At 39.2% G+C, this 22,855-nt stretch overlaps 1 protein-coding gene across 4 annotated transcripts in view; it reads left to right on the forward strand.

Moving 5' to 3' along the window:
* The window catches only part of MAP7 (microtubule associated protein 7), a 131,060-nt gene extending 108,913 nt beyond the window's left edge, over nt 1-22,147 (forward strand). For 2 of the 4 annotated variants that reach the window (XM_067293674.1, XM_067293678.1), the window contains 10 exons: nt 1,385-1,500; nt 1,933-2,213; nt 6,352-6,535; nt 8,478-8,673; nt 10,229-10,330; nt 10,618-10,668; nt 10,768-10,825; nt 13,188-13,320; nt 20,421-20,647; nt 21,347-22,147. In XM_067293674.1, coding sequence (XP_067149775.1) covers nt 1,385-1,500; nt 1,933-2,213; nt 6,352-6,535; nt 8,478-8,673; nt 10,229-10,330; nt 10,618-10,668; nt 10,768-10,825; nt 13,188-13,320; nt 20,421-20,647; nt 21,347-21,357 — 1,359 coding nt within the window. In that variant the 3' untranslated portion in view covers nt 21,358-22,147. The remainder of the gene's footprint in view (nt 1-1,384; nt 1,501-1,932; nt 2,214-6,351; nt 6,536-8,477; nt 8,674-10,228; nt 10,331-10,617; nt 10,669-10,767; nt 10,826-13,187; nt 13,321-20,420; nt 20,648-21,346) is intronic. The other 2 variants (XM_067293675.1, XM_067293676.1) reach the window with 2 other exon arrangements.
* The last annotated feature ends 708 nt before the right edge of the window (nt 22,148-22,855 follow it).

Here is a 22,855-nt window from a genome sequence, read left to right on the forward strand (position 1 = left end):
GTTATTGCTAGTAAGCCAAAATTCTGTTCTTCGTGGTCTATTTATCCTGACTGTGTATGCTCTGATTGCCATCGTATTAATCAGTAGAGCTCTGATAAATGCTACTGCCTAAAAACTGGTTAATTACTCTTCATTGAGTAATGACTTCAGGATAGGGATACCATCTCTTGCTAGCATTAAGTTATGTTTTTGGCAATTTAACCAATTTTAACCTTAATGACCCCTCAAAACTCTTGGATTTATGAAGATAAACCAGGGGTTTATGTGCTTATGAAATTTTGTTTTCCATCTTTCTTTCCCAGTTGTCAAACTGGCTTTAAGTTCAGGAGAGACATGAGCATTATAGAGCCCTTTTAACTAGCGAAGACGTAAAGCAGTGTGATACGCATGCTGCAGGAGGTGTGCTTAAGCCTCAGCCCAGGCAGTGAGTAGCAGCCTCTCAGCACCATGCTGGCTGGGTGGCAGCTCAGTGTACTCTCCAGTATTCCCATCCTTCAGGTTTCCATGAGCCTGAGCTCATAATTCCAAAAAACTGGAATTTTACATCTATGTTTAGAGGGGAGGAAGCAGATATATACCTAAATTTTGATGTGCTCCAGTAGGAAGTGTGCTCAAAGTTAAAACAGAAATCTCTTTGTATTTATATATGTGTGTGTGTGTAATTTTTTTATATATGTATGTATACACACACACACACACATATATATATATAAATATAAATATATAAAAAATAAATGTTATAGTTACCAACCTGAGATGAGAAATAGGGAAGGAAAAAGAAGAAATCAGCACCTCATGTAAGAATTAGCCCTGAAAAAGTTCATACTGTGGAATGGGCCAAGAGAAAAGAGAATAGAATAACCATTGTACCACATTATCAGGGCTTTGAGGGCATCTGTGGTATTGGCATATAAGCATAAAAGCAAAAAGTTCATGTTGTATGAGGACCTTGACTAAGCTGGAGGCCAGGGAGTGGTTCTTTTGTCAAATGAAGTCCAGGGTTTGTGGGGAGCAAGTGTTAGCTTTGGGAGCAGTGGAGGGTGCTGTGTGGCAAGCAGCAGAGAGCAAACCTTAAAAGGTATTTTTTTGCCTGTATAAAATTCAGTCTCTGGAAATTAGCCCATAGCATCTTAGGCCAGCAGAGAGCATGATTAAGAAGGATGCTTGTTGTCAAATGCATATTTATCGACAAAGAGAGCGTCGGATTTGTTACAGGAATTATATTAATGAACTTGTCAAACAGGCTGTGGAAACTACTGACTCAGCACAACTTTTTCTCAGACTCCTCAGCCCCCCAACCCGTCATCCTTAACTGAGCTTGCTTTGCTTTCTTCAGCTGCGTGAACTCTGGCTTGACTTTGTTTTTTTGTTTGCTGAATTATAGACTGACAAAAAAGAAAAGGAGAGAGACCATTTGTCATCCAGCTTCTCAGCCAGCTTTAAAGGAGGTCATTTTTGTTCCAACCCCAAAGCTAGATCACTAGCTCCCTCTCCAGTTTGGTAAGCCAAGTACATGCTTAGCCGGAGCTCGAGCTATAGCCAACTCTGATGGTTCTAGTTGTTATATGTTAGTCTCCACAGGAAGCATCAGTGCAAACTTACATGGTGATGTAGATGTTTTCTCTTTGCAACAAAGAAAAAACAGTTCAGCTTTTAGAAAATTATTACTGTTTTAAGGAAGTGGAAGGAAGGAGGAATGTACCTGGTTTCTTCCCTCTTGCCTGAGCTCAATGCTTATACATCTGAAGAGTTGTAAAGAGGAAGCATTGTGCATGAAAGCTAATCTGTTGCTCCAGCTGTCCTGCTCGATAGCAGAGAAACATAGAATTTGTTTTATTTTTAGCTATGGGAGTTGTAGAGGTGATGTATAGGTGGTGTCCAGTACAGCATGTCTGATAGTGATTGACACTCTTTCTGTTTGTGGTTGCACAGGTATGCATCAAAGTCTTTGCCTTTTTTGCCTGGCACACCCAAGCAGATAACTTCCCCACTTGGTTCCTCCAAAGCTTCCTCTGCTCAGGCACGTCCTCCCTCTCCTGGCAATATCCGGCCAGTCAAAAAAAAGGTCAAATCAGAGAGTGAAAATAAAGGACCAGAAAAGGAGACTGGAAAGGCCATTGAGGAGAAGACAGAAGAGAGTAAAGAAACTACAGCAGGCGCTGGAGAATCTGCAAGTCAGGAAGAGCTCGCTGTCCAGGCAGAGCTCGCTCAAGGTAAGGAGAGATTCTCCTTTGGTTTAAGGAATGCCTGAGAGTTCTTTGTAGTTTTCCCTCCCTTTCTCTGAAACAGTGTGACTTCTTCCAATAGTTTTCTATCAAAGTTAATTTCTATCATAGTTAATTTAAATTCTTCAGAACGTTCCAGAAAATTGTACATGTTGTTAGTTGTAAGGAATTTACAGCTCAACCAAAGACGGCAACTGTTCTGATCTCAGATGTATGTTCATTGGGAGGAAGGTATAAAAAGACTGAAGCCATCCACAGTTTGTAGCAGTTGGAACAACATGCAGACCTGCCTTGCACAGGGTGGTTTCACAGCCCTCTCTTTTCTTCCCTTTTGGACAGGACTTTGTCCCTTGCATGATGATACAGCTTCTTTTCAGACTCTGAGGTAGAACAAGAATGGTCTGAAAATTAATGATATGGGAAATCATCACATAAGGGTAGTGTGAGCAGTGAGAATGTCCAGCTCTGATAGACACTCAGTATGATGGTACTGATAAAATTAAACTGTTCCAGCTTATCTATAGCATTGCAAAAGTACCACCTCATGGGAGAGATTGGCAGGATAAGTGGAATGCAGAGAGGAATGGACAGAATTTTTCAGAGAAAAAGAATTTGAAGAAAAAAAATACTAAAAAATCAGCAAATTGGAAAAGGAGTTATATACAGAATAAAATAATGATCTTGAAGTGTAGAAAGGGGAAAAGGAAGAGGAGATGCACAGCCCGATAAATCTTCAATTTGAAAATTTAGGTTTGTTCTACAGGCATTTTAGACCATTATAAGTACAGCATAAATTGTGTGTCTTAAGGATGGAATAGAATGGCTGTTGTGACCACTGGGATTCTTACTTGAGATTCTGAATTTACAAATCACAGATCTCCCTGTGATGAGGAAGATTGCCCTTCAAGAAATTAATAATCCTGCATTTAACTGCAGGATGGGGGTTGTTCTCTAAGAGAAGACCTGACGTGAATTGATATCTTTTGTTCTAATAATTTCTGTTACAGTAGTTCCAAGTCTGATACCCAGGTCCTACCACACTAGGTGCAATCCCACAAAGAACTTACAGTATGGATGCAAATAATAAATGGACACATCTGTTGGTCATGGGCATGTAAAGAAAGAATGAGATAACTGGTATGACAGTGTGGGCTTTCACTGCTTTTCTGATAAGTTTTTGTCTGCATCACAAAAAAAGGAGAAAGTCTTCTTTTAAAAGGATATCAGGGATATCACTGAGGTAAGTTTGCATATGTTTACAGGCTCTGCTTTCCAAGTACAAGGTGCAGACCAGAAAAAAGTGCTGACTGTTTGACAGCTTAGTTCAGGAACAGCAGCAGCTGGACTCCTTTGCAAGATCAGTCAATACCTGAGCTGTTTGTGACAAGGTCACTCAGTGTGGAAACAAGCTATGGGTAATAAAAGGATTCAAAAGTGAAGTAGTTCGTGTTCATGACAGAAACTGGTAGCGGCACAAGAAGAGGGATACCATGATTGAAGTGGTGAGCTGCATTTCAGACTGGATGCGTTTGTGAAAGCTGGAGGAGGTGATAATAGTTGAGATCAAAGATGAGATCTCAGGCTAAGAATTTAGGTGTGATGTTAGAGGACAGGCCCTGTATTGCAGGTGGAGGCTTCAATTGCCAACCCATAGTCACTAGCTGAATGCAAGAATCTGGAGAGGAGCAAGTGTGGCATTTGGGGATAGAGCGACATTGCTGAGGTTTCTTAGGTGTGTGTGGCAAGTGAAAGGGCTGATTTCAGCCAATTACCTGAATTGGCCTTTAATCTGTCTGGCTCAGCTACTGCTTGCTGTGTAGTCACAGTAGCCAGGAGGTCAGCTTGGGCTGATCGCTGGCAGAGCTACACAAGCTTCTGCAGCCAAATCTCATATGACTTACTAATACCCACCCAGGTTTAAAGGTATTTTGGGTGTGCCTATGCAAGCTGTTGTCATACTTTCTAACAGCAGCATAGGTGTGCATTAAACAAGCTACTTGTTGCACTGCCAGGTTCAGCACCTTAGGCAGGAAGTCAACCTCAAGCAGCGCAAAGCTGCGCTACCCTCTGGAGCGACAGCCCTTCTTTGGTCCGGGTTAATAAATTAAAAGGGACTTTGGCACAGGAACTCTGTCATTTGTACTGTTCAGCTGTTACAGTGGGTCTCTGGCATGCTTCTGGTCCAGGCTGCAACTGTAAACTCACTTTTTTTTTCATCTTCTGTCCCCACAACTACTAAAAGCATAGCTATAAAAAGGACTCCCAAGCTTTAGGATTGACTGAATTACTTTTTTTGTTGTTGTTTTAACCATCCCAGAGTTCTCAAAGTTCACACCTACTTCTCAGGAGTTAGCCCAGGCTGGGGACCATTCCCTATGGGCAGACTGAATGCCTGTTTTGGAGATGTAAGAGTAGCATGCTCTGGATGAGGCTAGAGTGTGCCAGTTCACCTCAGGGCTGGAGAACAGGCCCTGGCAGTCTAAATTACTGATGCTGGTGTAGCCTTTGAGTTAGAGGTGAATGCCCTGAAGCAGGTATAAAGACCTGCATAGATTTTACTTGATAGGAGGAGACAGAATAGCGAAGTTGGTAGATGTGAGCACTCAACACAGAGAAAGCAGCTGAATTTGTGTTTGTGTATGCAGTGAGGTGTAAGAGGGGAACAAGGGAGAAAACCTCTATGGGAAGTTTTTAGCACGATGAGGAAAATACTCAGACATTCTGAAGATATGATTAGAAATGTAGAGTTAAAGCCATCTCCTTGCCATTCCTAATGACATATTTGCATGTATTTTCCCAAGATCTGAAGCTGATTCTGTTTCCTACAGATTTACTGCCAGTTCAGACCGTTGCCCATACATTTTTGCCTGCATCACCATGTGTGATTACCCTGGAAATGCTTCCTTCAGTTAGCTTGTGTGCTAGTAATGGTTCTTGGTCTCTAGAGGAAAAAGTGCAATTGAGTTTCTCTGTACTTGTGCTAGAGAATGCCAGGCAAGCTTACAGGAATCTGAGCAACTGTTTTACTTAACAAAAAACCTCCAGCAGAGCAGTGAAAGCTGACACAAATCCATAGCCATTTCTACCCTGCTCTCATTCTAGGACCTAGATGTGTTTCTGCATCACACTGTGTCCTGCTTTCAAACTCGGACAGTGGTGCAAATGACAATATGATGCTCTCATGAAGAGAAACACCTTCTCTACAGGGTGGCCAAACCTGGTCCTGAGATTAATATGAAGGCAGGGGCTTGCCTCCTCACTGAAGGGTGAGGGGTGGAAAGAGAGAGAGAAATGTATGCTGAATTAGAAAAGAGGAAAACAGTGATTTGGTTGTTAGAATCCCCTTTGACACTTTCTGACCACAAACTTGACCAAGTTACTATATTGCCTTATTTTTCTAATCTGTGTCTACCTCCATGAGAAGACTTTTAATGAATTAGTGATGGCAAAGCCTATTAGCGTTTGAACACAAGCCATAGTTCACTAACAGTGGCAAAACTTATTAAGAAGCTGTGTCTTGATCCCCACAAGTTACCTTGTTGTGGGTCAGCCCCAGTGTGCAGTGAAACCACCTATAAGAATCCTATGTCTGGTAAAGGTTGGAATAACTGCAAAATTGATGACAGTTAGATGTACCTCACTGGTCTTGCAGATCCCTTCTGACAATTGATGCCTGGTATTACCAAAAGTCTGATCCGCCACTGTAGACTATCAGACAGAAGAGAATATCGAATCACAAACTTCCTGTGGTTTCTGCTCTGCGAATAGTATCAGGCAAACTAAGAATGTGGTCGTGGGACTTGCTGAGGCAGCATAACTCCTACTGAGCACCTTTCAGCACTTATTCTTCTCACAGAGAAGTTGGCTTAACCTTTCAACTGCAGCTTATTTTGCCTATCATGTAAAAATAAGATTCCCCTAAGGAATATGAACCTCTAACATCTAGTAATTTCTCCTTCCTCAAGTCATTTATAAAAACCATGTAAACTTGAAAATACTTTACAGAGTACTTGAAATTGTATTTCCTGTTCCTTTCAAGAGGTTTGTTTAATTATACATATGTGAAAAGGGTGTCATCTTTGCTGTTGTGTCTCTACGCACTGGTTTTCCTTCCTCTGTGTTTCAGCAGCCACCCCATCCTTATCTCCTGCTCCACCAGCTGTTTCTCCACCCCCAGCCCCCACAAAGACCTCTGCAGGTACAACTGATCCTGAAGAAGCAACAAGGCTGCTGACTGAAAAGAGGCGCCTGGCCCGGGAGCAGCGGGAACGGGAGGAACAAGAAAGGAGGGAGAGAGAAGAGCTTGAAAGGTGATCTAGACCTCTGCAGTGGACAGGATATGTTTCTAGCAGCCTCCTAGCAGCTTCTTGTGAATATTCTCTTGTTACACTGTGATATCTGAACCATAGTACTAAAGTGCAGGAGACACAAGTTCCCCAAAAAGGGATTGTTTCCTGTTGGAATTTTTCATATAAGCAATATATACCCAAGCAGATCTGTAAGGTTAAAATCCTATCCCAAATATGTCTCATATATTAATAAATGTATTTTATTAATGCTTTAAAATAGACAGTGACAGGAAGAGAGAGCAGATCTTCAGTGTAGGGATTCACTGTTTCCTCAGAGGTGAACAAAGCTGTACTTTACACCAGCTAGTGAATTCTGCTTGGCTGTTTTCATCTTCACGACTATGACAATGTTTCCTTCCGTGAACCATAAGATCTCTACTGTGGATGGTATTCAGATGTCGAACAGCTGAGATTTATAGCTCTTTCCACATTCTCATTTAAAATCAAGACCTCCAGCAGTCTTGGAATTAGATGATGTGGCATCTCACTTTTCTACCAGCAAATGAGTAGCCTGTCTGGCCACTTGTGCTGTGTTATAGCCTCAGTCACGAGTAGAGCGCCTTGTTAGAGGGGTGTCATGCCTTTCACATCTGTTAGTTCTTTAACAGCATTGCTGAGTATAGGAACAAGGCAGAGCCAGTTCTAATAGTTTAGATTCCCAAAAGTCTCAAAATACAGTTGTTCTCTAAAGGCTTTTAAAGAAAACCAGCTGCTGTGGCATAGGAGGAATATAGTGAATAAATACCAAGGCTAAAAGACAGAAAAGGTTAAGAATAGTCAGCTTTCACAATGAAGGGAGTTTTCAGTCTCTGTTCAGTGCCTTCATAAATGAATTTGAAAGGAGGGGTTGCCAATGAGATAACAAAGTTTACTGCTGATTTCAAGTTAGTGGTTAATAAAGAGAAAAGCCAACTGTGAAGAGTTTCAGAAGTGTCTTATGTTGCTGAGAGACAAAATGGAAGGATGAAATTCAATCCTGTTAAATGTAAAGGAACAAACGTAGGGAAGTTAATCCTGACTCACTTGGTGATGGTCTCCAAGCTAGTTATTACTCAGGAAGGGATCTTGCTTGGAACTGTAGTAAGCCCATGAAACTATCAGTTGAGTCATGGTCAACAAAAGCAGATGAACTGTTGCGAATTATTAGAAAATGGAGAACAATATAAAAAATGTCATTATGCACTATCCATGGTGAATCTACTTTTTGAATGTTGAATTTTATGTTCTTTTTGAAATAGTAAAAACAGTAGAACTAGGAAAATACTTGGAGAAAGACATCAAGGATGATCACATGTATAAAATGGCTCCCATGTGAGAATGTGCTAAACAGATGAGGATTCTTCAGCTGGGAAAACAATCTGGCCTCTCCTTCTGAGTGGAGATATGATAATCTACAAAGTCATGAGTAGTATGAGTAACATCAAAGATGAAGGGGAGAAGTTATTCACTCCCATAATACAAGGATGGCAGGCATCAAATGAGACTAGGAGGTGACAAGTTCAAAAAATCAACAAAAGTAGGTACTTTTTAAATTCAAGAGTCATTGCCACAAGGTAAGGCGGGGCGTCAAAAATGTACACTGCTTCAAAATATGATTAATTGAAATCACAGGAGAAAGGATGAATTAAAGTCACTGATACTGTCTCAGATTAAGAAAGTTCATGAACCACGTATCAGTGGAAGTCAGTATTGGTATAGGCTTGCAAACTTTCTGTGTTTTCCATGGGACTTCAGCTCTGTCTCCTTCTGGAAGCAGAACAGTCAATTTGGCTTGGCCTGGTTCAGATGTTTTGATGCTCTTATGAATGAAATATCAGTGAAATTTTTATCTAGCTGTTCGGTAATGCTGGTGTCTTGGCTCAGTAATCTGCTTTTTTTTCTTATGTTTGTTTCATGACCGCAGGCAAAAGAAGGAAGAATTGTCCCAAAGGATAGCTGAAGAAAGAGCCCGCCGAGAAGAAGAAGAAGCTCGCAGACAGGAAGCAGAAAGGAAACGAAGGGAGGCAGAGGAGGAGCGGGAAAAGGAAGAACGGCTACGCCAACAGGCAGAAGAGAGAGAACAGAAGGAGAGAGAAGAGATGGAGCGCATTCAGAAACAAGTATGCTCCCCTCCTGGAATTTCTGTGCCAGTCTGGGTGGCAGTAAAGTGAATGAATAACCACTGAGCAACATCTAGATACATTTCTAGGTTAGAGGGCTATCTAAAATAAAAGCGCTGTATAGAGCAAGTAGGGTTGTGTTTGATTTCATTTCATAGAGTGATTCAAACAACAAAGATATTTCTTCCAGACAAACATATGTTGGAGTGGGGTTTTTCTTTCCTTTTTTTTTCCTCCTGTAGAACTTATTTAGAACAAATCCTTTCCTATTACTGATAAAATGTGATAAAAAAAATTAATCAATAGAGTTGTATTGGGGGAACTTAATGAATGGTGGTATACCAGAGAAATATTTGTCCCCTACAGTATAGATGCCAAGATAACTTAATATTCAGTGTGTTGGAAACGTAAGCCTGCTGCATTCAAATCTCATGCCTAATACTGCTTTTTTGGGGCTAGGAGGTATGGTTAGGTTTTGATAATTTTGCTCGTGCCAAGGAAGGCCTTTCACCTTTTGCACTATTGCTGAAATCAGTGCAACTACTCAAAAAACATGAAAGTAAATGAATCACAACCCAGTTTTTCAGTGTGTTCTCATTTGTATTTGTATGGTGAGCATAAGGTTAATTTACTAGCTTCAGGAGGGGCTGTGGTAGGTATTTTGGAGATGACTCTTTTTCCCTCTCTTTCATACCCTTTCATCTGCAACTGAGCTCTAGCACTTCAATCTGCTTTACAGATATTTAGTTTTTTCTTCTGATATATAATTAAATATATGCCTCTGAAAATAAATGCTTAAAGGATCATATTTAAGGGAACATAGCTTAAACTCAGGGCTGCCTTCCCCCTGCCCTCTCCAAGATAATGTATGCTGCTCTCTTTGCAAAGGTCTAAAATTGGGGTATATCCACAGTGTTAGTTAGTCTTTGTTAGTCTTTGTTAGTCTTCACTAATGAATTGTTATAGTAGTCCATAATACAACACTGCCTTATTTAGGGAGCCAGGCTTTTCTGCGGTATGTTCCAATGAAGTTTTACATTTAATTAAAAAAGCAGGAATGAAAAACTTGTACTATATGTACCTGTGGCTGTTTGTCCTTGGTCACATTAAGCAATGACTCTGTCTGCTAAATAAAGCATTCTGCCGTTTTTGTTTGACACTCAAAACATCCACCAGCTCAATACATGAATCTCTTGAATACTTTCCTGGCTGCTGTTCCAATGCTAAAGGTTAGGAAATGTATTCTCTTTTGTCATCTGGTATGCTTTCATGCACATGCTAGAGAACATAAACAGAACCAAATAAGATTGCTAATGTTTTAGTTGTTCATCTCTCAATGATTTAATCTCATGATGACAATGGACATTAATTAAGAAACCTGCAATTCATTCTGAAAAGTTTGTTGGTGACTTGTAAACTTGTGTCTTTTCAGGGTGCTGCAGATATGTACAGATAGATGTTAATGTGAATCTGTTCTCAAATAGTAAATCATTTCTTCTCTCTCTCTCTTTCTTTTTTCTTTTTTTTTTTTCTTTTTTTTAAACCATGAACTCAGAAAGAAGAGGAAGCTCGCCTACGGGAAGAGGCAGAGCGGATTCGATTAGAACGTGAAAAACATTTTCAAAGAGAAGAGCAAGAGCGCTTAGAAAGGAAGAAGGTAACTCAGTACATGGAGAGAAACTGTAATTCATTTTATCTTGGCAGTTTGCTTCCACCTCAGCAGTAGAAAGTTATCCATGATGTTAGTGTGCCTTAAGAAGAGCTGCAAAGTCCTCACCTGCATGGCTGAGGTGAAAGTGGACAGAATCTTGCTAACAGTAATAAGTCATTTGTCTTTCTGCAGTAAACAGATGCAGCTTTGATAAATGATAAACAGGTATAGTTTGGGAGAGATTTTTTTAATAAATCTCAGCAAACATTTTACCCTTTTAAATTTCCTTCTAGAGGCTTGAGGAGATCATGAAGAGAACTAGGCGTGTAGAAGCTGTAGATAAGGTCAGTGCTACTTCTTAACGTATGTGTAAATACTGGGCATGTTTCATGTCTTTTCTCTAGTGCAATTTTTAACCTAAAAAAATTATGCTTCCTTTGTAGAAACCTAATGACCAGCAAAATGGACATATATCAAAGACAAATATTACTGGAGAAACAGGTAATTGTTTAACTGTGCCCAAAGCACAACAGGTGAATAAGTGGCTATTAAGCACAATGACTTGAGACAGAATTCTGAAACCTGGCACACTAATTGCAATAAATGTCAAGAAAATCATGGGAAGAATATAACTGAAGTCTTAGCAAACATTCATTCTTTAGCAGTTCTGTATAGGTCGTTAGCCATTACTAAATGAGTTGGCTTTTTTAGAAACTTTGTCACATTGGTGTTTTATGAGGGAGTCATCAAGTTTAATTATTTATGAAATGCAAAGAAACAAGTTAACTAGGTTCGCTTTTACAACTTAATCATTGATTCTACAATTTCTTTTGCATAGTATTACAGATGTGGCTGTTGCAGTCTTATTCCATTTTCTTAAAGGATTATCTCATCTCAGTCATCAAAATAAACTGTTTGTAATCCTAAACGTCCCCCTGTGACTTTTCTCTCCTGCACCTGTTGCCTCATTCACTTAATTCTGAAACAAAAGAAATGGAAATTAAGACTCAGCTCCTACAAAAGCCTAAAGTCTCCATTCATTCTTAGTCTCTCCTTCTATTCTGTTCTGTCGTTTTCTGGTCACTTTAGCCAAAATTTTATCTAGGAGTTGTTACTTAAAGGAGGCAAAATGAAGCTTTGCTTTTATTCAAAAATCACCAAGTAAAAGTTAGCAGGATTTAAAGATATTTAAGTCAAGCTATCAAATGGCTTAGCCTATCATAATATAACATTTAATAGTCATTAATCATTATTTCTCTTTTTTATATATACATATTTGAATTGAATAACAGGGAGGACAAATAGAATTGACTGCTTATCCTGAATTTTTTCTTGATGCTTACAGTGTTGCTATAATTAGAGCTGCTAGGAAACTTTGACACAGAATTCATTATGTGTTTTGGGAAGTTACTTGCTTACATATTTTCTTTTAGAAAGAGTAACGGTGCTATGAACAGTTTCTTGAAACAGAGTGTAAGTTCGTAACCTATGGCTAGCGCCTTCTCTCCAGAGGCAGAAAACAAGAAGGCAGTTTCCTGAGGCAGAGGAGAAATTTGGACCTCTGTTTCCCCAGTCCCAAGGGAGGGCTGGAGCCCTTGAGTGACTGGATAAACAGAAAACTGCCCCCACCCTCAGGGTTGCTCTATTCTTTTGCTTTGCTTTATCTAGGTATGCTATTGAGTTAAAGATGTGAATTAATTCATGTACTTCAGCCAACTCTAATTTTCTGCATTAAACTCCAGCAGACTTCTTCTAACCATGTGCAAATTGTGATTTTTCTCTTTTCAATTTTCCCATTTGACAAAACTTGAAGATTGTTATGGACTGGCCAAATCATGCAATGAAGCAAAATTCATCACCTATTGCCGTTTGTTTGGTTTCTGCTCTAAAATGGGGGATAGTTCTGCCTTTCCAAAGCAGAAGAACCAGACTTGTTTTTAAATATTAAAGACTGTATATATATTTCTCTTGACCCATTTGTAGAAGCACTGAAACCTATATTGCTAATATCTTCCATCTAAAAGCATACCAAAAATCAGCCTGAGACATTTAGCGTAGAAGACTTCAGCCCAGATTTTTAGCACATAGCAAAATGGGAGCAACTAGAGGGTCTTTTCAGCTGAGATTTTGGATAACCTTGATAAATATGTCCAATCCTGTGAATTCTAAACTGTCCTTGAGATTGTTGTGACAGGTGATAGGGTGGAGTGCAGTTGCTGCCATTCGTTGAAAGAACTGTATGTGAATTAGTATGACTGTAGATAGAATGTAGATGGCTGTAGTTACAGGTTAAAAGGCAGGTTGATACCATCTATCATCTGGTCTTTATATGAGGCACAGGACATCCTAATTTTGTCTTGCTCTGTACAATGTTGTAGTAGCGATTTACTGCTATTTTGAAGAAATAACTTTCCTATGGAGATTTCTCCTCTTCATTTCCTTTTGGGTTACAGTCAGTGATCAATACAGGAACTGAGAATACCAGTATGAAACTGTTGATGTCCCAGTATACTCCTATTTATTCTCTTATGCTGCTTGAAAAGAACCAACATAATATGTAGTCAGATATTGGCAGCCCATTTTGGTCCATTTTGATGACTGACTTATATATTGGAATTGTATATATCATTGTAAACTGAACATTCTTGACTGCAAAAGCCACAATTCAAAGCTAAAGCTTTTTACTTTAGACCTGGAACTGTGGACTTGTGTGCCCCAAAACTTGACTGTTGGGGGGGGTGGCGGGGAGAAGTTACTTTATTTAAAAATTGTTGCTTGCCTTGACTTTTGTAGGAAATACTTAATCCTGCTTTGCAGGTAGATATTGTTGCTTGATTTTATGAAAAACCTGTTTTCTCTCTAGTCGTAACAAGTCCTGTATCTCCCTTGGAACCTGCAGTAGGACTTCAGCATGCAACGCCATCTCCGCACAACAGGAAGCCTGTAACCTGTACGCATGTAATTGTTTCACATCCAACCCCCATAAATATGGACAGGTAAGAACAATGATAAGGACTAGAGGGTATTTAGAGGATGAAGGATATTAAAGTAATAGATCATTTTCTCACATCATTATTCAGTTAATGAACAGATGAAAACCAGCTGTGAATCTGCCTTATTTCCTGTTTATTTTTATCTTTCCCTGTGTTCAGAAAAGGAAAGCTTGATGGTCTTTCATTTTTGCCAAGTGGAAGGGAAGACTTGTGTGGCATGTGTCGTTTGTTTTTTTTTGGGGGGGGGGTTGTTTTTTAAAGTTCTTTAGAGTGTTTAGAAGAATGTGTTGTTTGCCAGCAAGTATTATGCAAATTGAAAATTAATGGAAAAGACTTTTTTTTTCTTGCCCCTTTTCATGAATTAAGATATTATGGAAAGATTGAAATTCTGCCAATTCTGCTGTTACTAAAAAGAGCTTCATAAAAACCACTCTGGATTTTCAATGTTAATTTTTTTGACTGGAATAATGGACACTGTACTTTTAAGCTAGATGTTTTGATTTCTGAACTGCTCAAAGGGTTAGTAAGCTTTGTTTATTAGACAAAGCACTTAAGGTGAAATACAGAACTATTGATTTTTGGCTTTTTATTTTAAAAAAGCCTTTGTCCTGTATAAGAAGAGTTTTGAGAGGCAGATACTTAACATTGGGTGTTCTTTGTGGCCATGAGGCAAGTCACTCAGACTTTGAGAAACTGTTGAAATGCTTGAAACCTTTGTATTGAACCAAACGAAATTTGGTATTGCATACCCATGAGCTGTCAGGGTTGTTTTTTGGTTTTTGGTTTTTTTAGTAATGCAGAAAGCCAAATAATCCCTTAGTCCGTTCATGTTTTATGCAGGTAATGCCAGAATATGCATGAAAAAATTGAATGTGGGAAGCCATCAAGCAGTCTGTAATGGGCAGTATGCTTCATGGTGTGATTGGCACTAATTGAAGGAGGAATTTGCCGTCACTGTCCCTCCATATGCCTGGGGGATTCTTAGCTTCCTGTCATGCTGACAAGGATGCTCCTGCTGAGAGAAGGTCTGTCAGTGACACTGAGCACTGAACTGCGTTAGATGAGCTGCACAGAGCCATCTCATAATCATCTCGGGCAGCTATTAAATGTTAATCACTCCTGGCCTTAGATGCACCTTGATGTTTGTAATATAAAATGTGCTATGCTAGTAAATGCTGTCGTATAGCATCGTATCCCATATGGAAGGAACTTCAGCATAATCAAAGTGAAAAATGAATAAATCAGATTGAAGAGTGGGCACAAAAGTAGAAAGTGTGTATGAGACTGTGGAAGGGGAGACTGTGATGAGCCAGGTTAGGGTGCAGCAGGATTCCCTCTACTTTAGGGGTACATTTCCACTGTATGAGGTTGCTAGGGCTGAAGCACGTGAGAGTATCCCTGTGTTAGCTTGGTACAGGTAGCCAGGAAAACTGTTGGAAGGAATACATAGCAGTACAGGTTTTATCACAGGATAAAAGCCACAGGTGCTAGCACTACTGCTACTGCATCTCCCCTGCCACTGGTGTCTGTGGTAGCTAGCTACAGCTGATATTTGAGCATGTACAACGGCCACAGGTGGAAAGGATCTTCTCTGTGAGCACCTCACTCCAGCCCTCAGCAAGATTTGACTTTTGTCTGGAAAAGTCCTGAGCATGTTTTAAGGGTAAGATAGCCCAGCTTTCTGACCAGATTTACAAAGGCTTTGCCTAGGGGACTTCTCTGAAATGTGTGTGCATGGGGAGGAAGAAGGAGCAGGGGATATGAGTCCTCTTAAGGCCTGGAGCAAGAGCAGCCTCAGTGCTGCCCCTACCATGTACCAAGTGGGAAGTCCTGGGCTACAATTGCTGTATCACAGCCTCCAGGCCTTGTGAAGTGCAAAAACTGGTGGATCTGTTTTGTACAGACCTCAGGCCCAGCCTGAATGCACGTCTTTTAAGTAGGACCGGTGGTTTGTGTAGTTCAGTGACCAACCTCAGAATAGCTGTATTTGGGGCCACTCCCCAGACTGGCAGGTCCTCTGTCTCTAGCATGACTAGTGTTGGAGCACGACTTTCAAGGTTACTAGAAGTTTGTGTAAAGATCACTAAAAGTTCTGCTTTGTGGGACATAGTAGAAAGTTGCCGGTCCATTTACTGTGATAATCGTTCATCGCCCTTCCTCCCCACCATATCATCCATCCCATGCCAACTGTGTGGCTGGAATCCAGGTTGAAATAGTATGCTTGCTTCCATGTTCATGAATACAATGTAACTGGGAAAAATAAAACAAAAAATTCTGGTAGAATTAAGGCAATTGATTCCAATACTTCACCATTTGCTGCTTAGCAATGCAGATCTCGTTATCCTTCTAGAACTTCATTAGCCTTCCAGGATCATTAGTCTTCATAAACCCTAATGAAAATGCTGTGGTCTGCTGCATTATTGTATCATATATCTATTATCAACAATTATTAGTTTATTAATAAACATTTATTGCAGATGATACCTTGGTGCTATCATCTATCACATCTAATAGTTTGTCAAATTTTTTATTCCTATCCTTGTGTTTTAAAAAGATACAAACATTAATCACTTCATGAAGCTTAACGCTTATTGGCTTTGCCTTGTGAAAGATGAGAGGAGATATACTTGTTTGTGAATTGAGCTGTTTTACCATGTTATGACTCAAGAGTTTCAAAGGGATCTTAAATGATTTCTAAATTTATAGAAACAATCTTGTTCCATAGATGTCTGAGTTCAAATGCTGTGTCTGGACACCAACATGATTTTTGTGATATGTAATTTTAGATGGTGCTCTAAGGGTTTTGATTATGCCACCCATACTCTTCCCAAATATCTTTTCCACAAGTAATTTAGATTAAAACAATTTAATGCTAGAGTGCTAATGAAAATAATACAGTAATGATCATCAAAAAAAAAAAATCTGACCTCACATTTGACCTACATATCTGTGGTGGGAATACAATTGAACTTAGATAAACAAAGACTTTACTCATCCAGGTGCAGTGTGGTGGAGAGGTCAACACTAAATATATTTTAAATTGGAGCATGCAACGGATATTTTCCAGTTAGATTATAAAACATCTAGAATTACTGAGAAAACTGGTGGTTCATGGGGATGCTGAAATATAATTAATGGCACATTCACTTCTAGCTAAATTGTTTTTCTTTTTTCAGCACATGAAAATGTGAATTTAAAACAGTGGTTTGGAAATAAGATAAAAGTTTAAAAATATATATTTTCATGCTTCAGGTTTAAAAAAAAAAGAAAAGATTCCAACATGATTTTTTCCAGATTCTAATTTTTGTTTTTACTTTACTAAAATGCATCACTGAGCAGTAGAATCCTAGAAGAAACAATGACAGAAGTTGGAGTTAAATACCTAGTACAGCTGCCTCATCCATCTCCAACTTAAAGATTTTTGCTTATTTGCTACTTCCTAATCCTTTGCCCAAGTTTTCTGGTCTGCTACTTGTTTCAGAGGTTATTTCAGTACAGTGAATTATGTTGACAATATTTTCTTTCTGATTCGCTCTTTTCCTGTAATTCATCCCATTCTTCCTGTGTTGCTTTCTGTAGATGCCTGCAATAGGCCAGCACTTGATTTGGCATATTTTAAGTCAGACAAATATTCAGAGATGGGAAAAGAGACCAGTGAAGCTGAGAAAAAGCAGATTCCATGGGTGTGAATCGGTTACCTATAGATGTCTAAATACAGTTGTCCTAACTCTAACCTGGGCCCATTCCTCAGTGAGGGAAGTTCATCTTATCTGCGTTTCCCCATTCCTTATAGAGGGAGCTAGGGTTGGATAGCTCTGATAACTGCCTTTCAGAAGAACACAATTAGACAAGATCATTCCCTCAATATCTGTTCCTGGAAAATAATCTTACTGGGTTCAAATGCTTATGTAGTGTCAAAAGCTCAGTTTGTAAGATACTGCACTTGAAAATCTTTGCTTCAAGCACTATCTTCCCTTCCCAAGACTTCCAGCTCTTCATTACTGACTGATTTCAGTGCTGTTGTCTCAATTAATTGAAAGTAAACACTGCTTTATTTAAATCATCCAAAAGCCTGGGGTCCATTTTGCTATCATTCTCTTTCAGATCAAGAATAGCAGATGCGGAAATATTTTGCCACATGACTTCCCAGGGGGTTGCAAATTAGTATATTTTTCTTCATAGGTGTTGATTTCGGATGTGTAGTCAGAAAGGCAGATGTACTAAATTCTAATCTTTTTTCATTCTTATTTACTTTCTTCAAACCACTTAAACATGTTTTTCTGGCTACCACAATGCTTTAGCTAAAATTATCCACATCATATATAATTTTCAGTAGTTTAAATTTTTGGTTGTTCCAATTATTTTAATCATATTAGTTGCTCTTCTCTGAACTAATGCCAGTCTGTCTTATTAGTATCAATGTGTCCAGATCAAACTGCAAAACTGCACAGATGCTATATTTAAGCAGCAGTGAAGCTGTCCTTCAGTTACTTGCCTAGTTGTGTGATGTTTGGATATGCAGTCTAAACAATTAAGCCAGCTTTTTTTAATATGTAGGTATCTTGCTACAAGCACAGTTTTGTGATAGTTTAGAATGCCAAAATTACCTCTTGAAAATGTACCTGCAACATCACATGCCTGAAAAGAGTATCTGCAATGTTGTGCTAGCCATTGAGACATGACTAAGAATGGAATATGAGGCAGTGCGAAGAGCTGTGCGTAGCAGGTCCAGCCAAAGATCCAATCTCCTGGGAATTTGTCTAATCTCATTTTGAGCTTATGGCCTCTAAGATGTCCTGTGGAAAGGAATTCCACAATTCAGTTTTTCCTTTTAGCTCTTCTAAACTTTCTCCCCTAATGCTGCAGATTTGGAGCGCCCCCTACTTCTTACAGTATAAAAAATAGAAAATACCTAGTCATAGATTCATCTTCTGCACCCCTTTTTTGTGAGTGTATAGACTCCCCTGTCAGTCATCTTTTTAAGTTTATGAATCCCAGTCTAAGTCACTATGTAATAGTGGCAGCACATTGAAAAATAAATATGAAGAACTGTATATCTCCAGAGCTAGCTGATCAGTCAGATAGAGAAATTAATATCTGCTTCCAGAAGCAGGATGCTGTTTTTCATTGTGTCAATATTTGTTGTGGTACTTAGGCTGTTTAATTTACATGCATGAGCAGTCCCTATCTTCCCCTGCCTCCCCACCCCACTCAGACTTCCTAATGCTGGGTTGTTGTAGCTCAGTCTCTTGGTCAGACTGGAAGTACATGGGGATGAAATAAATAATCTGAAATCTTATAATGAATAATAACCTTATAATTATACCTTATAGAGCAGTTTTCATTAGTCCTGAAACATTTCACAGATTCTGCTCCTCATCCTACGGATGTGGGTCTCAAGCACAAGAAGGTGATGTGACTGATTTGCCTGTGATCTCCCAGGCAGCCAGGTGGGAGTCTGTGTCTGTCCTCAAACTCAGTGTAGGGAATGGCGCTTTTCATTTGAAAGTCTGCTCAGCATATGCACAGATTAAAGAAGGAGATTTGGCTTTCTGAAAAGGAATGGGTGATGGCTTGAAAAACTGGAAAAGACCATTTGAAAACCAGCATGTCAGTCTCACAGGGAATATATGGGCTCCACATAAAGTGTTACCACCTTAAAAAGGGCAGTAATTCTTTTCTGTCTCTTGGGAAGTGCTGTAAAAACAGTTCCATATTTATTTGTGAAGAATTAGCCAGCCGAAGAAGACAGTAAATGAAAGTAAACCATATGCCAATTACAAGCAATTTTTTTTTTTTTTAAGACTAGTAAATTTACTGTCAGCAGAAAATTAGCCTGTAAAACCAAGCCACCTGCTCAGAAATGACCTGAGGAAATAGATAGCCTTGTTTAAATCTAGGAAATTACATCTGGGCCTTTGACTAAAGCATTTCGAAACCACCTGAACAGTTGTGATGTGGTCCAGACAGGGAGCAGACCCCCAAGATTGCCAGGACCAAACTGCTGAGGGCCTTAAGAAGCACCTGCGAAAGATCACATGATGTTGTTGAGTGACAGCTGAATACTTGCTCCTTCTTGAGGAGCTTCCAGTCTCATTACTGGCATCTTGTTCATTAATGTACACCGTCATTCCTCCCCTGCGGAGAGATGCCACGTCCTGTGTGCAGTGGCAGCAGGAGCTGATATTACACCTCCTAATAAAGGTGTTGGTGGAGGGGGGAAGGAAGACGCTGAAACAAGATAATGTATTTTCTCAGGCAAGTATGTGTAATTGGAGAGCGTGTGTGTGTGTGTGTGAGCTTATAACACATCTAATTGGGGGAGATGCATTAGAGCTTGCCCATAAAGGGATCTCTGAATGGTGGATGGAGAAAGGAGGTGCAGACTGGCGTGAGGGATGTGCAAGGTGCTTCTTTTGGCTTGGGCATGATAAAAGGGAGGAGTGCAGAGAGGAAAAATAGTGTGGAGTCCAGTAGTGCCTTGAAAACAAGCATTAAGAATTTGCAGGGAAGAGTGATAGGAAAACTGAATTGGTGGAGGATTTTTTTTTTCTGGATGAGTGACAGGCAGAAGAGGCCGCTTCAAAAGCAGAGGCAGAAGGTGATCAGAGCCTCTAAGGAACAGCAAAAAATGATAATGATCTTATCTAAGACCAGTTACATTGCTTTGCAGTAAGAGGAAGGGTACCTTAGCATTCAAATATTGCAAAGATTGAGAGCCAAGAAACATGTTGGAGGCGATGAATTGCACTAGGTGGGTGGCTCAAGGCAGCAGTCGTTGTGCTATGGGGGGTTTCTTACTACTTCCCATTTCAATCTCTTCTCAGAACTTCAGTGTCATTGAAGCTCTCTGTAGGTCTGGTTATAGCATGGCCCAATGTAACAACTATCCTGGGTATTTGTGGAGAGACGTTTGCAGTACTTAGCTGTAAAAACAGTTTATCAGCTGTGATAGTAGCACAGTTTTTGTTTTTGTCTTTACTGGCTGAAAAAATGCTCTAGATTAATTCAGGTTTTTCTTACATTTGTAAGGTTGCTCGGAGAAGGACTAAATTTCAGTTCTTGATTGGGTGTATGAAGAAATATGCATGTTTCTCTTTCAGCAAGCTCAATCCAGAGAAAAATACAAATGAAAACAGAATGTCTATGCAGAATGACAACTTTGAAGAGATCATAAACCTACCTATTGGGTCTAAACCATCCCGGCTGGATGCCATGAACAATGATGGAAGCAATAGTCCTGAAATTCCTTTGAATCCAATTTTAGCCTTTGAAGATAAGGGGACTCTGTTGCCTCAGGTAGATAGTGTTCAAACACATCAAACAGCAGGTAAGTTTGCCTTAGTCCATTAAAATTTGTAATGTGTTATAGTTGACAGAGGACCTGAAGCTCCTAATTGATGTAAGCTGATTAATTTAAGCATTTATACTGTAAATTCTTTGGGGAAAGGAGCACATCTTTATTCTCCTTGCAAAGCTATGCATGCCAAGTACATGCAGATGCTGCATGAATTATGAGTGCTCGTCTCTTGTTTGAGAAGGGGTTCAGTTGCACAACACCGCCTCCTGAGGATGCTTGAAAATGTTTGCTGTGTGCTTTTAAGCAGAAACAGGAACAGGAAAAACAGTTGTCACTACTATCAGCCTGTGATCTGCAATCATATTCTAGTTCTTCAAATGTTGAAATCTGTGATATGCTTACACAGAGGGGTAGCTGATTAGCTGCCTTATACTAAAATTCTGAATACACTTCCCTCATGAAGTTCTTGCTGACATTAATACTGAGGGATGGTCTGCAGCACAGTAGATTTTTCTGAAGTGGATCATAACTTTTAAAGGATGGGATGTAAGCACATATTAATTTAGTAGATTAAATTGGATATGACTACCAGCATTTATTTTCTTTTTCTGTGGATAGAAAACGTAAGGAAAAAATACCTTACAATAAAACGTCTGCATATTTATGTATAGCATTTTGAAGTATTGCTACTGTTTGCTGACCTGTCCTTTCTGCTGCCTTCTGTTGTAGAAGTGATCTGATAGTTTCTTCTGAAGAACCAAAGGTGATATAAGCACCTCTGCAGTTGGTGGAGTTTCTTCCATGCTATGAAGGAGTGTTTTATTTTTTCTCTCCAGTTTTTTAAAGATTTCTTGAATATCTTTTTTGGAAGGACTTTAGTAAAACCAGCAGAAGAAATGATGGGAATGGACTTGGATCACCTTTCTAATAGTTTTCATCACTAGAAAAATCATGCTTCACGTGCATTACTTAAAATGGCTTTTTCCAACAAGCTTTTTCTGTTATTAAATGGATATTTTCTGCATTCATTAAGACACAAGACACTGGAATCTGAAAGCAATGATGATTGGGGTGGTGGGACTGATTCTTTTTTTAAAAGATAGGTGTTGGTTTAAAAGGCATAATTGTAAAATTGGCAAAGAATCTTTTTCACTTTATGGCTCTAATACTTGAAAAATAAATACCTCATTGCTCTACAAGTAGAGTTAATGGGGTGTTTTATTTAAACCTGTTGGTTTAAATATTATTGCAGAGAACTGTAATTATGGGGGCAAAGTATAGGCTTCTGTATCAGGTTCTTGTAAATGTAATTCCTACAGGGACATTCTGTAAATTGAGATGTCACTATGATCTTGCATTTTCTCTAAAAACACAAAACAAGGCAGGTTTTAAAATGTGAAAATTTGAAAGCGTTATTTTTTCATGGACAAGAGGAAAACCTATTGTTCTCCTAGATGATGTATTTATGAATTTTGTTCAGTACAAAAATCATTTAATTGAATAAATTAGAAAAATGTGGTAAAATGATAATGCAAACTTGATTTTTTTGTTACATTCATGTTCACAATACTATAAAAAACATGTACACATGTGTACATAGGTGCACGTACACACAGGGAAATATCCTGTTGTTCTGAGTCCTGTAAATTGCTGCTGTTCCCAATGATAGAGGACTTTTCCTTTGCCTTACCAGACTATGAAGACTGTGTGAAACCTGAAACATTTGATTTTTGGATGAAAAAGCAGGTTTGTTTTAGAATTATTTTGGTTTTGCTTGTTTCAGAGCAAATGGAAAATGGTCAATGTTTGTGCTTTTTATGTAGCGTGTGGTTTTTATAATGCAGTACAGTTCAAGTGGTAAGAGGAGCAATGCGGGTCGTTTTCTCTTCCATTTGATGATGCTGATTTCTACTATCATTGTTCCATCCCTGTCTCTTCTGTTGCTACTGGGCATAACTGTAAAATCTTGCAACTTTTTATGCTTTGATCAACAATGCTGTTACAGGTAGCTTTCACTAGGTATTTATTTTTGAAACACCAACCAGGGCTTGATGCATTGCTCACTGAAGTCAGTGAGTAGATCCTCGGCTAGTGGGAACCAAGGTTTATGTGGTTTCGGTTTATGCTAGCTGAGAAAGTGCCCATTAAGATTCCTGTGCTTGCCTTTGAGCATGGAGTGAGGTCCATAACAGGCAGTGCAGAAAGTCTGTGAGAGTAGAAGGACTCTTCTGAGATAAG

Source organism: Apteryx mantelli, chromosome 3, assembly GCF_036417845.1.
Source record: "Apteryx mantelli isolate bAptMan1 chromosome 3, bAptMan1.hap1, whole genome shotgun sequence".
Classification (NCBI taxonomy): Eukaryota; Metazoa; Chordata; class Aves; order Apterygiformes; family Apterygidae; genus Apteryx; species Apteryx mantelli.